This window comes from Bos mutus, chromosome 18, assembly GCF_027580195.1.
Source record: "Bos mutus isolate GX-2022 chromosome 18, NWIPB_WYAK_1.1, whole genome shotgun sequence".
NCBI classification, from domain to species: Eukaryota; Metazoa; Chordata; class Mammalia; order Artiodactyla; family Bovidae; genus Bos; species Bos mutus.
In genome coordinates, this window is record NC_091634.1 from 23,534,809 (window position 1) to 23,549,224 (window position 14,416).

A 14,416-nucleotide genomic window follows, 5' to 3' on the forward strand; every position below is an offset into this window, starting at 1 on the left:
GAGAATCCCAGGGATGGTGGAGCCTGGTGGTCTGCCATCTATGGGGTCGCACAGAGTCGGACACGACTGAAGCGCCTTAGCAGCAGCAGCAGCATACACTCTCAACCCACGCTTTATCTAAAGCACACACACTCTTATGAATAAAATGTTTAACTTGAACGATCAAAAACTTGGTGAGAGTGTTGCTTAGAATCTAAGACTCAACATACAGGGAGTCGTCTCTACGGATTCAGGATGCTGCAAATCCGCGCAAGGTGTCTGAGCCAGAGCGCGCTGCCCCGCAGCAAAGACTCCGGGAGGCCGGCGGGCGGAAGAGGCGTGTACACCGCGAATGCGCCGGCGCATGAACTTTCAATCAGACTCTCCGAGCGGAGCGGAGCCTTCCCCTCCGCGGGCAGGGGAGGCGCCCGGAGGGGCGGGGATTAGAGAACATCTCCATCTCCTCCAATGGAAACGAGTCAGAGGCGGGCCCAGAGGCGGCAGGAGCATGGCGTTGAGGCAGCTTAAAGTGAGTACAGCCGGTGCTGCTAATGTGGCAGCGTGGAAAAGCACGGGCGGGAAGCCGGGCGAGGGGAGGATGAAGCGCTAGCTTGGGCGAGATGTGGACGGGAGGAGGCTCCGAGAGCTTGGGCCTCTTAGGGTAGTGTGTGTAGCTCTGCAGACGCCTGCTGATAGTCATGCGCGTGCATTTACACACGTACTCGGCCACTGTGTAAATGCTACGTGTAAACAGTGTAGATGCTGATCTATGTAAGAGCACGTGGGCTTTTACTGAACTAAGCCCAGGGACACTTAGTGAACACAGGACCGCCTAGCATTGTGTGCAGGATCCAACCTGGAATGAAATCACAGTGAAACATAGTGCCAGTGTTTTTAGATAAACTTTTAGGGCAGGGTTTTTGTAACGGCACTCAGATATCTGTGGATCCACGCAAGGGGCGTTCCTACAGTCTCCTGGAGGAGGCTAGAAGTGTAGATAATGAATACTAGATCTATGGTGACGGCTAGGAGTGACCCTTAAAGGCAAAGCTGATCAGGCCTCCTTGTTTAGGGAACCAAACTCAAAACTTTATTCTGGCCAAGACCCCTGCCTGCCTCCCCAGCTTTTTTTTTTTTTTTTTTCTTTTTTTTTCCTAATTTTATTTTATTTTTAAACTTTACATAATTGTATTAGTTTTGCCAAATATCAAAATGAATCCGCCACAGGTATACATGTGTTCCCCATCCCGAACCCAGCTTATTTTTAAGCCGTACTTTTCCTCACTCCTTGATTCCAGACAAACCTTTCCCCTTCCCCCATTACTTGGGTGCATCTCATTCTCCTATGCCGCCTAGAGTGTAGAGGGCCTTTAGCCTCGTCCCCTCCCCAGCCCCCGCCCTGGCGCCTAGCTAACTTCTATTTATTCTTTGAATATCAGCTTTAAGACACTGCCTCGAGGAAGCCTTTCTCTGCCTCTGTGATTAGGTTAGGCTCCTCCGCCACTTTTTTCTCCAGAGCACTGTTGTAGGTTTGCATGATCGTTGATTTCTCTCTCCTCCTGAGGTTGTACTCCTCGTGAAGGCAGGGACTTGAGCCTGGAATCCATCCTTGCGTGCACAGTCTCTATGGGGTGAATGAATGAGTGAGTGACTCAGCACCTGGCAGTGATAAGTATCATGAGCAATGTTTGAGTTTGGTGCAAGAAGACCTGATGTTGGATATAAGAACAGAGTTGTGGTTGCCAAGGGGGTAGGAGAGGTAGAAGAGGGAAGGATTGGGAATTGGGGCTTAACAGATGCAAGCTATTACATATAGGATGGGAAAACAACAAGGCCCTGATGTATAGCACAGGGAGCTGTATTCAATATCCAGTGACAAACCGTAATGGAAAAATATGGAAAAGTATATATATGTGTAACCCAATCACTTTGCTATACAGCAAAAGTTAAGACATTATAAATCAACTATACTTCATTAAAATTTTTTTAAAAAGACCTTAGAAAAAATTTTTTTGCAAAACCCTGTTTTGCATCCTGAAGTGGAATTTATGTATAATACAATCTTTCTATATATAATTTAAAAGGTCAACATAATGTCCTAATTGGAATATAAAGGAGAAATGAATTTATAATAATATGTATTTTGACCCATAAATATTAGGGCATGAGTCATCTAGGTAGTGAGTCAGGTGTGTAAGCCTCTACTTAGAAATTCTAGTGCCACAGGAATGTCTTCTGAGATGGTGTTATTCTTATTAATGTTCTGTGCTGAACAGTATGGTCAGCCCTCACTCAACAAGGTAATTGCATTCCTGGAAAGTCAATGCAGATGAAAACCACACAGGATTGTGTTTATGTGGGGAAATAGAGTCTGTAGTTCTAGGCGGATATCTGTACCTAGTGACTGTCAGTAGGATTTTCAAAAGTCGTAGAGGCACTTCTGACTTTACTGATGCCCACTCACTAAATCTATGAGCAGTCTCCTCCGATTTCCACTGCATGCCCCAGGGTACTCCCCCTCTTGAAACCCCTGGCCTGGAGTCCTTTGGGGCAGAGGAGTGAGTGTCTGCAGAAATGCAGATACAGCCTCTGCCTGAGAGGCCAATATGTGAGCAGGAACAGAGGAGACCAGCATTAGCAGAAGGCTAGGAATGTGACTGAATGTAAAGGCCATTATGTTCCCTGTGAGCGTGTAAAGTGTGTGAAGGGTTTGGGGATGGTTCCTCAGCCTGGCCTTGAGGGGATCCCACTGGCTTTTTTTTCTAGAAGCGGGCCCAGGATGCCATGGTGATCCTGGGGGGCGGAGGACTTCTCTTTGCCTCCTACTTGACGGCCACAGGGGATGAGCACTTCTACGCTGAACTCTTGATGCCGTCTCTGCAGCGGCTGCTGGACCCTGAGACAGCCCACAGGCTGGCTGTTCGCTTCACCTCCCTGGGGCTCCTTCCTCGAACCGCGTTTCAAGACTCTGACATGCTGGTAGGTGCTCCTTGTGCGACAGATACAAAGGTCAAGGTCAAAGTCTCCTAATTTATTCAGCTGGGGCTGATCTTTTGAAAACTAGAATCTCAAGTTAGCCCTCAAACTGTCATCCCCATCTATAGATTAGGAACACTGAGGTGCAGAGGAGTTAAGTGACTTACCCAAAGGCACCCAGCCAGGAAGTGGCTGAGCCAGGATCCACACCCATGGAGTCTGGCTCAGCATCCTTCCCCTTAGCCACCATCCCTGCCTCACTGAGGTCTCAGGTAGCTCAGAGTTCACCTCTGCTGAAAAGGAAGCATGCCAGCATCACTAGCATCTAATGTGATGTAGGGATGTCTAGCCAAGCCCTTTGAGGAAAGCATACCGCTCCTGTCTGAGCCTCATTCCTTCCTGCATCTAATCATGGGCACCACTATCCCCTTACTCTTCTGTGTGCTGGGGTTTCTGCAGCAAACAAAGTGGAAGAATCCACGTCCTCCTAGAATCTACATCCTCATGTAAGCCCTGACAGTTTCCACTGAAGAGACTCAGCAAAAGGGGGACATTAGAATGATGTGAATGTGAAGAAAACACCAAGAAGCCCTCAGACCTCTCAGGAGAAGAGTCACTATTATTGATCAAAGTGGCCTTCCGTGTATTTTGCCTTTGCGTCTTAGTATCTCTTTTACTTCCCATCCTGCAGCTTTGAGAAGATGTGTGTGTCGCCTTTTTTCAGAAAAGTGAAAATTTTCTTTGGATTCCTTTCGGTTAGAGAAAACAGGTTACTAATGTAGCTCTTTCATAGCAAAGCCAGGTGGCATAAAGAGAACTTTGGAAAAGTGGGGGAGACCTGTACACAGTGCTCTGGACTGGTGCCAGCCCCATTTGACCATCATCTCTGGGCTTTGAGGACTGAGGGCTGCCTGGGGGTCCTGTCGTGCAGCTGGGGTCAAGAGCCCCTCCTGGAGCACGGCCCCCAGTGGCCCCCTGACTAGTCCCCGAGGAGCCACGTGCACACACTCACCTCCATCTGTTCTTCCCCCTCTTTGGAGCAGCCTTTCTTCTTTCTGCTTCTGGGACCAGATGGTGTCAGCCTGGGACCCTTGCTAGTCCCGGCAAAGGCTTTCCTGCAACAACAGCTGACAGAGACAACTCCATTGGCAACTGCTGGCTTTATGACAGGCTGATGCCTTTCCCATCTTTTAACGTATCTGTCTTGCTACTAGATTTGTTGGCTCCCATCAGGGTGAGAATCCTGAATCACTCAGGAGTCGGACTAGACCTGACAAATCATTCTCATTCTAATAAACAATCAGGAATCCAGCCCACGTCTGCCAGGGAAGAACCTGGTCCTCCCAGCCTGGTTCTGGGGCCCAGCAGTCAGAGCTGCCCAGCCGAGGACAGGAGTCATGGGGACTCTGCTGGGCCTTCGTGTCGCCTGGCTGAGGAGGAGGGACACAGCGGAGGCTGACTTACTAAGATGATGAAAGGATCTCGCTGCCTGTTTCAGAATAGCACCCACTAGGGGCTGAGACCAATGAGCCACTCTCTCCCACCAAGGATAGCGGATAAGAAGGTGGAATCCTTAACTGTGATGAGAAAAGGCAGCACCTGTCTCCTGTTCAACCCATGGTGGGAACGCTGTTTGTCTCCTTGGTGATGATAAAGCCTGATGGTTCTCAAACTCTGGCTGGTATCAGAATCAGCTGGAGAGCACTGATAAAGATCGATTCCCTCAGAGTTCCATTCTGCACCGCCCCCTCCCCCCCCAAGACTCTGATTCCTTAGTCCAGGGATGGGCCCTGGGACCTGAGGTTTAACAGGCAGGTGATTCTGACATAGGCATGCCGGGGACCATGCTTTGAGGAACACCAGAATGGCTTTTTCTGCCTGTGACTTTCTTTCCTTCTCCCTAGGAAGTGAGAGTCCTTGGCCATAAATTCCGAAATCCAGTGGGAATCGCCGCAGGATTTGACAAGCACGGGGAAGCGGTGGATGGCCTTTATAAGATGGGCTTTGGTTTTGTTGAGATAGGCAGTGTAACCCCAGAACCTCAGGAAGGAAACCCCAGGCCCAGGGTCTTCCGCCTCCCGGAAGACCAAGCTATCATTAACAGGTAGGTGAGCGGCTGTACCACGTGGACATTTTTCTGTCATTTGGAATGTTCTGGAATCATGTTGAGCATAAAAGCAGGTTTTATGATTTCAGTTTAATGTATATACAAGCTGGGGCTTGGAGGACTACAAAACAGCTACAGTCACAAGGTCACAAGCAGGAGAACGTGGGTATGGGTGTTGGCTCACTTGACTTTGGAGACTGTGCTTTTTCCACCTGGTTACTTCCAGTGCCCTTGCCCAGCTCTGTCCAGTAGAAATATGATGGAGTCCTATATGTAATTTAAAGTATTCTGGTAGCCACAATAAAAATGTAAAAAGAAACAGGTGAAAATAAAATTGACTTTAATAATCACTACATTATTTGTAATATTTATTATACTACTTAATTGTAAATGCTTAATATATACTTTTAATATATAAGCAATACAAGCATGACTGGCCGTGTGCCTTCTTTCACTGTATCAAGCCTCTGAAGCCCAGCATGCTATCCCTATAGCATTCTCGCTTTGACTGGCCAGGCTTCACTCTCTGTGGCCGCATGTGGTTAGTGGGTCTTCCGCCAGACGGCACAGCCCCTGCCTTCAGTAACTGGGAAAGGTAATAATCGATATAGACAGCTGCTTTTAGGAAGAGAGATCCTTCTAGACTATGTAAAGCCCTTCTCTTTGTGACCCCCTGGAAAGTTTTCACTACAGCAAACCCAGAAAGTGGAGAAGTTCCTCCTTTCTGGTAGCAGTATTTGAGAACCTCCTTGGAGGGGGTGGGGAGGTTTGGGAGGCAACTTTGGGATCATGAAGGGCCTTCTGGGAGGCTGATGTATGGAAGGTTTATTTGGCTGCACGTCCTGCTTTATCGTGCTTGTTTCAGGGAAAATTTCCAGCTTTAGACATTAAATTACTGATCTTTCCCCTGTAGGGTGGGATCGATAGCTTCAGAATGGTCAGGTAAAAAATGTTTACGATTCACCTGCCACAGATAGCCCTGGGTACCAGGATGACGGGGCCTGGTAGGATCCAGTGTGTGAGAAGTGGCACGAGAGAGCAGGGCCTGAGCTCCCAGCCCTTGTGTTCCTGGCTCCAGGCATGCCTGGCCCAGGGTGGGTGCTGAATGAACCGAGTCAATGAGTACATGTATCTATTAGGTGTTTCTGGCTGCAGAACTTACTTACTGTTTAAGTAGTAATGGGTGTTTGTTATTATTTCCTCCTCATTATGGGTGTAGTAGGCAGGTCTAGGGTTGGTTGAGCAGTGGGGTGGCATCAGGACTCTGGTCCAACCTCTGTGGGCCTTCGCTTCTTGCAGCCTGAGCTGCAAGCGTATGTCCTCACCTGAGGACATCAGAGAGCAGAAAGGAAAAGGAAGTATGGATATGGGGGGAAGTGGGTATTTTCCCAGAAGCTCCCTGGTGGGCAGCACTTTGTATCTCAGTGACCAAGCCCCATCACATTCATTTCACCCTGTACTGGAGAGCTGGTGCCACTGGTAAGGAGGAAGGGACGGGGGTGGCCATTAGAGCAGCGCCCCTCTGGGGGCTGGGGACGAGAGATGAGAGAGACGAGGCCCAGCCTTTGTGGAGTGTCCACTGACAGGTGATGGAGAAGACGTTGTCTCTTGTCCTCGAGACGGCTGTAACCCAGTAGGGGAACAGCAGCCTTTATGTGCATCCCAAGTCAGGAGAAGACGGGTACAGGGCACTCCATGCACGCCAGCAGGTGAGGGAGCATCTGGCTTGGGCCAGGAGAGAAAGGATGAGGAGATGGAGTGGCAGGATGGGTTCCAGGAGACGAATTTGTGGGGTGAGGCAGGAGGAGGGAAGATGGGTTATCACAGTGGTGAGGTCCCACTGCGTGGCAGCAGTGGATGGGAAGGAGGAGGGGCTGGACCCAGACAGGTCTGGGGGCAGCTACGTAGTTGAGTCTGGGCTGTTTACAGTGCTGGTTGGCTGAGTGACTTGTTGGCAAATTGTAATTTTTCCCTCTGTGCTTGATGGTGTTCTGGCAAGTTCTCTAGGATTTTCCAGGGTGTTTAGACTGTAGAAGTCTAAGAACTGACTCTGATTTTTCCTTTTGTTTCTTTGTCACAAATGTATGGTGAAATGGGCTTCCCAGATTGCGCTGGTGGTAAAGAGCCTGCCTGCCCATATAGGAGACATAAGGGACAAGACATGGACTTGGTCCTGGGCTGGGGAAGATCCCTGGAGAAAGGCATGGCAACCCACTCCAGTATTCTTGCCTGGAGAATCCCAGGGACAGAGGAGCCTGGCAGGCTGTAGTCCAGAGTCGCAAAGAATTGAACATGACTGAAGCAACTTAGCACACACACATATGGTGAAATGGTCACGGAGCCATCTCCATCTCTCTAGTCTTTCTGCCTGAGGGTCCTAACCTTGTCCCTCTCCTTGTGCTCTTCTGTGCTCCAGATACGGATTTAACAGTCATGGACTCTCAGTGGTGGAACACAGGTTACGGGCCAGACAGCAGACGCAGGCCAGACTCACAGACGGTAAAGGGCACTGCATCAGAGGGCGGTTCCTCAGCTGTTGGAAGGAAACTTGTGGGAGAAAGTCAGGAATGTTCCCAGTGAAGTGAGCATGATTGAGCAATAAGAAAAAAAAAGTGTGGAACTCAGGGCTCCTCTCCTAGAGGAATTTTCCTGGCTCCACTACAGCATCCAAGCTTTTAATTGAACTTTGCAATTGAACAAAGATAACACTTTGTTAACTAAAGTTCCTGCTTTGTTATGTAACCTGTGTCACAGCGGGTGACTTGGAAATAAGTAGTGCAGAGGGGCCGCTCTGTGATCACACGAGCAGGGCCTGGGTGCCTTCTTTGTACATCCTGCTCTCTTGTCCTTTTCTCCATCATAGAAGTGATGCATGCTAATGACAGACCCGTTAGTAAATGCAGGGAAACATGAGGAAGAACACTAACATTACTCACACTCTTCTCCACTCAGGGATAACTAACTGTTTCCAGCACTGGGAAAGTATCCTCCATGACTTGTCTGGAAACACCATGCATTTTCGAAGGCCGCCTTCAGAGGTGCTGATGTTCGTTCCTGGGGCTCTCTGCCCTGCTGTCCCTTGGGGTGCACGTAGCGGTCCTGGCACAGAGCTGTCTTCACTGTATCTTCCCAGGCATCCTCTGGGGCTGGGTGAGGCTACGGCCATCTTCCTCTTTCAGCAGGCCCCTCTGGAACACCTTCCAGAAGATTAGCTTCGTTAGATGTCCTGGTAGTGAGATGAAAAAAACCTGTGGATATTGGCTTCATTTCTAGAAGCAAGACTGAAAGTTAGCAACCTCTGATTTGGGGAGTAGGAAGTGGCCTTGCTTGGAACTCCCTGGCCTTGGTAGACCCAGACCCTGCTATACTGTAGACCTTGCCACTTGGGGGACTTGCAGGTCACAACAGCACTGTCATGGTGTGTGATACTCCCCTGCCTGGCCTCCCTTTCCTTCTTTTAATTGTCCACAGTGCCCTTTATGCCACTTCTCTCCTCTGTGCTCTCTTGCCCGACCCCTCAGCCCCCACTCTGGTGCTGACATTTGCTGGAGTGAAGCAAAATCCCACAGCAGAGCTCTGCACATTGTGCTTAGCAGCAGCTGGAAGCCGTGAAGACAGCTTAATCGCTTGCATCATGCCAGTAAACTTGAACTGTTAAAAGCTGTGGTGCCCTTTGGGGGTAATTCAGCAATTTTTGTCTAACCCCCAAATGTTGTCATTTGGGGCAAATGACTACTAACAGAAGACCCACTGGCTACATGAAAATGATCTCTTAAACCAGTTTGCCTGGTGGAAAAAAATTACAGTTTCCAAGCCATCTTAGCTTGACTTGGGAAGCTTGGAGACCCTGTTATATAACTTGTCTAACTGGGTTCCCTCTCCTCCCCTCCACCTATGAAATTAGCTACACGAATCTCATTTACATTCAAGCCGATGATAAAACAGGGACTGCATTTACAGTGTGCGATAGCAGGACCAGGTGGTGTTCTTTGACCCTCCCTAACCTGACACGTTTTGTGAACTAGCTGGATGTCTCAGATCTTCTCTCAGGCAACTGGTGGGAAAAACAGCTGGCATCGTGGATATACTTTATCCTTTGCAGATAAGATGGTATCCCAGGAAATCAAGTGCAGACAAGCCCTTGCTTTTACACATAGAAAAATACCTTTCGGAAACACACTGAAAGTCAAAAATACAAGTCAGGTGATAATTCCCTGTATTTTAGAGTAAGGTAACCGTATTACCTACCGTGCACGTTGAGAGTGGAAGGGACACAGGCACGAATAATTATGCCCAGGCTACAGGAGTGTTCAGGGCTGGCCTGGAAGCTCTGGGATATGCGGTCACCGAAGTTATAAGGGGAGTCCCTTCTCAGGACGGAAATGATAAAACCATTATGCCTCTTCATTTTAGACATGAGAATAGAAAATATTTTCCAGTCTATTTTATATGTATCCTTTAATTTTGCGCTTTCTTCACAACCACACACCCAGTCACCTGACCAAGTGCAACAAGCGGCCCCTGCGAGTCAACAGCTGTCCCCTGGCATGCTGTTGACTTGCCTCTTCCCAGCTGTACTGCATTTACGAGCCCTACCTTTTTCATCACTAGTAGCTGCACTCCTAATGTCTCCATGCCCCATTAAATTAAAAAAAAGAAAAAGGGCGCAAAGTGACAAAGCCGGAAAACATCCTAGTAGCTGCCCAGGTACGGCTGTGCAGACGAAGGTGGAGGGTGGGTTTAGGTCGGCAGGCAGGGCACCATGCATAGCTCGGCGTTTTTCAGCTGCTGTGGGCAAGGTCGCATTTGGAGCTGGAAGGTCTTAGGCTGTTCATGGGCTGCTGGTCAAGGACGGCTTCAAAATATTATGTGGGAAATGGTGAGTAGGGACAAAATCCTGACCAGTGATATTTACAGATGGGCTGCCGCTGGGAATAAACCTGGGGAAGAATAAGACCTCGGTGGACGCTGCCTCCGACTATGCAGAGGGGGTTCGAGTCCTGGGTCCCTTGGCTGACTACCTGGTAGTGAATGTGTCCAGTCCCAACACGGCTGGGCTGCGGAGCCTTCAGGGAAAGGCCGAACTGCGCCGCCTGCTGACCAAGGTGGGTAATTACGTGTCCAGGCCCAGCCCCACTAGTTTGACCTACTGTTCATTCTCTAGGGCCAAGCTTCAGCATCGCTATCTGCTATCTAGGAGTTGTCTTTAAGACCTGGACCAGTTAGGACCCCTCACTTCCCTCTAATCCCCTAAGTAACACTGATTGTGCTCAGTATTAATCAACTGTTCAGTTATCTATCCCTGCTGTTAATCCACAGTGTATGAGAGCAGGGACCACAGCTCTCTCATTTACCACTCTGTTCTAGCATCTAGCACATTAAATGAATGAATGATAGGATGACTTTTCATCAAACAGTACTTGTGACAGTATTTGCTGTCTCTTTTAGGTAGGGACAAAAGTCTAAATAAACCTTAATGTATTAGCCAATGCCAGTGACATTAGGGACTCACTCTCGGGGATTCCTTGGTTTAAAAGAATGGAATCAGATCTATCTTGATGGGGTTGTTTGCATAACTGAGAGTGGTGTTTCCGGAGAAGGAGAAACTACTGGTGCCTTAGTTTGACAGCTCGTGTCAAGACACACTGCGGCTGCAGGTCACGGTCACACTGTAGGCTGCAGGCTCAGGGTCCCCATCTCTGGCCCCGTGTTGCTGTAGGTGCTGCAGGAGAGGGATGCCCTGAAGGTGGCCCACAAGCCAGCTGTCCTGGTGAAGATTGCTCCCGACCTCACAGCCCAGGACAAGGAGGATATTGCCAGCGTGGTGAGAGAGGTGAGGGTCAGGGCCTGGGGACACCGTTCACGGCCTGTAGAGGCCACCTGACCAGCTGGGTTAGCCTGGATGGCAGTTTCTGTTATATTAAGGGCTGGTTTGCTCTGTCATGATTCAGTGTATCACATACAGGCATTATTGTTTAGTCACTGAATCATGTCTGACTTTTTGCGACCCCATGGACTGTAGCCTGCCAGGCTCCTCTGTTCATATGTAGGCATACCTCAGAGATAGAGGAGGTTCAGTTCTGCCACTGCAATAAAGCAAGTCATGGGAACTTCTTGGTTTCCCAGGGCACACAGACTCTGCTAGTATAGCCTGTTCAGTGTGCAATAGCATTGCATCTAACAAAACAATGTACATACCTTTTATTTTTTAAAAAGTGATCCTTGCAGATATCTCTGGTGATAGCTCTATTCTAGGAACTGCCCCTCCCCTTAAAAATACATATATTTACTTGTTTATTTACTTACTTATTTTGGCTGCGCTGGGTCTTAGACACCTGGAGTCTGGCGCCTGAGACCACTCGGCCACCCTGACATGCTTGCGCTGGGTCTTTGCAGCATGTGAACTCAGTTGCAGCATGCAGGATCTAGTTCCCTGACCAGGAATTGAACCCAGGCCTCCTGGATTGGGAGCGTGGAGTCTTACCCACTAGACCACCAGGGAAGTCCAAAACAATGTATGTCATTGAATTAAAAACTACTTCATAGCTGAAAATATGCTAAGCATCATCTGATACTGCAGGGTTGCCACAAACCTTCAACTTGTAAAAAACTTAGTATCTGTGAAGCACAATGAAGTGAAGTGCCATAAAACGAGATATGCCAGTAATAAGAAAGGAAATGTTTGAAGCAGTGTTTGAACGGGTCCTTTTCTCCCGCTTCTTCCCTCCTCTTCCTCCAGCAAGGGCTTTAAAGACTGTGCCTCCTCCAGCCTTGATCAGTGCAGTGTTCTGTCTCCAGTCTAACACCGGGTGTCGGTGTCACCGGGGACCAGTGTAAACCCAGACTGGGCCCCGCAGTCCTGCTTCAGGTCCTAGTTCCACCTCTTTCTACCTGCAGGCCTTGGCACAGGACGCTCTAGATTGAGTTGTTCTAAGGACTAAACCCCATCCTGGTGGAACCATACTGGCAGTTGGTATGTGATGGCTGTTACTGTCGTGTTGAGGCTCATTCTGACACTTGCCCAGGAAGTATAATGAGCGAGGTCTGGCTCTGGCTTCTGGGGGCTTAGGTGTGGGCGCCGGGCCCGCTGCTGTGTCAGACCTCCAGGGAAGCTTCTCCAAGTCCGTCATGCCCTGACCAGGGGGCTCTTTTTCTGTCTCCCCCTGCAGTTGGGCATCGATGGACTGATCGTCACAAACAGCACAGTGAGTCGCCCTGCCAGCCTCCAGGGTGCCCTGCGCTCTGAACCAGGAGGGCTGAGCGGGAAGCCCCTCAGGGATTTATCAACGCAAACCATCCGGGAGATGTATGCACTCACCCAAGGCAAGGACTCCATGTCTGTCTTCAGAGCTCTGTGTGCGCGGGCTCCGGGGCTGCGATGGGACTGGGCTTCCTCAACCACCGCCCTCAGCAGGGGGCTGGGGCTGGAGCCAGACTGAGCTCCTGTTCTCACGTCTCGCCCTCCCTTCCTCACCATGTCCCGTGCGCTTCTCTGCAGGCAGAGTTCCCATCGTCGGGGTTGGCGGTGTCAGCAGCGGGCAGGATGCGCTGGAGAAGATCCGCGCGGGAGCCTCCCTCGTGCAGCTGTACACGGCCCTCACCTACCGGGGCCCGCCTGTGGTGGGCGGGGTCAAGCGGGAGCTGGAAGCCCTTTTGAAGTGAGTGAGGCCACGTGGCTTGAACCAGGCAAACTTAATGTGGTTATCAACCAACTCAGAATGACTCAATCAAGGGGATTTCACCTGTCTCTATTCATTCAAAAAGCATCTGAGGGGTACACCCCAAATGCAGGGGGAAATTTCCCTGTTGCTCTTTTGACAAAGGTCATACAGTACCAAAGAATTAAAGATTAACTTCCAAGACAGTGGTGTTTATAGGCCTAAGGCGTTCTGGCCACATTCCTGTTAATTCAGTAACACTGGCTTGAGGTCAGGGAACTGTCAGTACTTACAATGGATTCCCTTCCTGGTCTGAAGACCTGGGGAGATTCCTGGGTGAAGACAGTTCAGAGGGGATGAGACATGCATTTGGGATAGCGAGGCAGGTGTAGTCACCGACCAGATGGAGACTGGTTGAATGTGGGCTTCCAGTAAAAGCCGGGCCTTTGCTTTACTATTTGCTGAAATGGTTTTGTTCTTTTTCCAGGGAGCAGGGTTTTGCCAGAGTCACAGACGCCATTGGGGCAGATCATCGGAGGTGAGGACTGGTTGGGGGGAAGCCTGATCTGGAACTGTCCTGCTAAATCAAGCGAGCCTTCCAGGCTAATGGAGAGAGACCACATTCTCAGACCACAAGGCCCCTCCTCCAGCTGGACTGTAAAAACCAAGCCTGACGGTCAGCAGAAGCCATGCAAGGCTTTCCTCAATCACTTGTCAGACAGGAGCTGCGTCCTTGATTCTTTCTAGAGTCACAGTCCAGGATCCTTAAATATTACAGGGACAGTAGACATTTGGAGGGAAAATCGTGGTAAAATAAAGTCATTGAAAAACTGCACTTAAGTCGCAACCCTCTTGCCTAGAAGTTGTAGGTCTTTTCAGGCCTCTGCCCCCCAGGATCTGCTGTCAGATTCCCAGGAGCTGGACTCTCTTTCATCCTATATATTTAAAGTTTTAACTGTATTTTGAAAATGTTTCAAATGTAGATAAAAGTTGCAAGGATAGGGCTTGTGGATGGCCGTCCTCTCCATGTCTGCACGTGGTCCACCCTCTGTGTGTTTGGGTCCCGCCCTCTTCATCGAGGGACACTGGTCGTTTTCACTGCATTCCTTGTGTAAAGGCCCTGTCTCCAAGCCAGGTCACATTCTGCGATACTTCAGGTCTGGATTTCATCCTGGCGATCTTGGAGACCCAATTCAGAAGATGGGCTCGTTGTCCCCCTGCTATACAATCTGTGAGCCGGTGCTGCTGGGCAGGCAGGCTCTTGAGGTGCCTGAAGACACTAGACAAGAGGCTCAAGAGGTCTGGTCATTAACTAAAGAGACAGAAATGCTAACCTTTCAAAACCAAAAAGCAGTTGGTGATGGGAGGTGAATGGCTCGGCTGAGAAGTGCTATTGATGTCAACACGCCTTCACAGCCAACAGTGCAGGTTTTATTTTAAATTTATTTCTTGGCAGCTCTGTGGAGAGGCCTGTAGCTGCCTTACAGATAACATGTCCTTGTCTCATCTCGGCCTCATCTAATCTCCACCTCAACCTCTGCCCATTCCCTCTGCCAAGAAACCAACAGCCAGTCTCATGCTGCGTTTGATACAAAGATCTTTTTCCTGTTTTTTAAAAAAGACTCTTAGAGACTTCCCTGGTGGTACAGAGGATAGGAATCCTCATACCAATGCAGGGGGACATGGGTTCAGTCCC

At 49.5% G+C, this 14,416-nt stretch overlaps 1 protein-coding gene and 1 long non-coding RNA gene across 3 annotated transcripts; one reads left to right on the top strand and one right to left on the bottom strand.

Annotated features, from left to right (window-relative positions):
- Positions 1-1,193: 1,193 nt before the first annotated feature.
- On the bottom strand, positions 1,194-4,840 carry LOC138991813 (uncharacterized). Its single transcript, XR_011467703.1, has 3 exons — positions 4,420-4,840; positions 3,968-4,082; positions 1,194-1,603 (listed from the first exon to the last, which is right to left on the bottom strand). It is a non-coding gene; the product is annotated as an uncharacterized lncRNA (long non-coding RNA).
- Positions 2,715-13,555, top strand: DHODH (dihydroorotate dehydrogenase (quinone)). 2 transcript variants are annotated; one of them, XM_005896495.2, is made up of 8 exons: positions 2,716-2,958; positions 4,860-5,059; positions 7,479-7,561; positions 9,980-10,167; positions 10,782-10,895; positions 12,232-12,385; positions 12,561-12,720; positions 13,208-13,555. In XM_005896495.2, exons 1-8 carry the CDS (start codon positions 2,764-2,766, stop codon positions 13,260-13,262), a joined length of 1,149 nt encoding a protein of 382 aa, XP_005896557.2. In that variant the 5' UTR covers positions 2,716-2,763; the 3' UTR covers positions 13,263-13,555. The 2 variants fall into 2 exon arrangements, with proteins under 2 accessions (XP_070244167.1, XP_005896557.2); XM_070388066.1 differs by lacking the exon at positions 10,782-10,895 and having other exon boundaries at positions 2,715-2,958.
- Positions 13,556-14,416: the final 861 nt, after the last annotated feature.

Bases quoted from the DNA above. Each gene is read 5' to 3' on its own strand.
- DHODH (XM_005896495.2), top strand. From the start codon at position 2,764: ATGGTGATCCTGGGGGGCGGAGGACTTCTCTTTGCCTCCTACTTGACG. The intron at 10,168-10,781 runs GTGGGTAATTAC...GTGTTGCTGTAG, and splicing joins TGCGCCGCCTGCTGACCAAG to GTGCTGCAGGAGAGGGATGC. The intron at 12,721-13,207 runs GTGAGTGAGGCC...TTCTTTTTCCAG, and splicing joins GAGCTGGAAGCCCTTTTGAA to GGAGCAGGGTTTTGCCAGAG.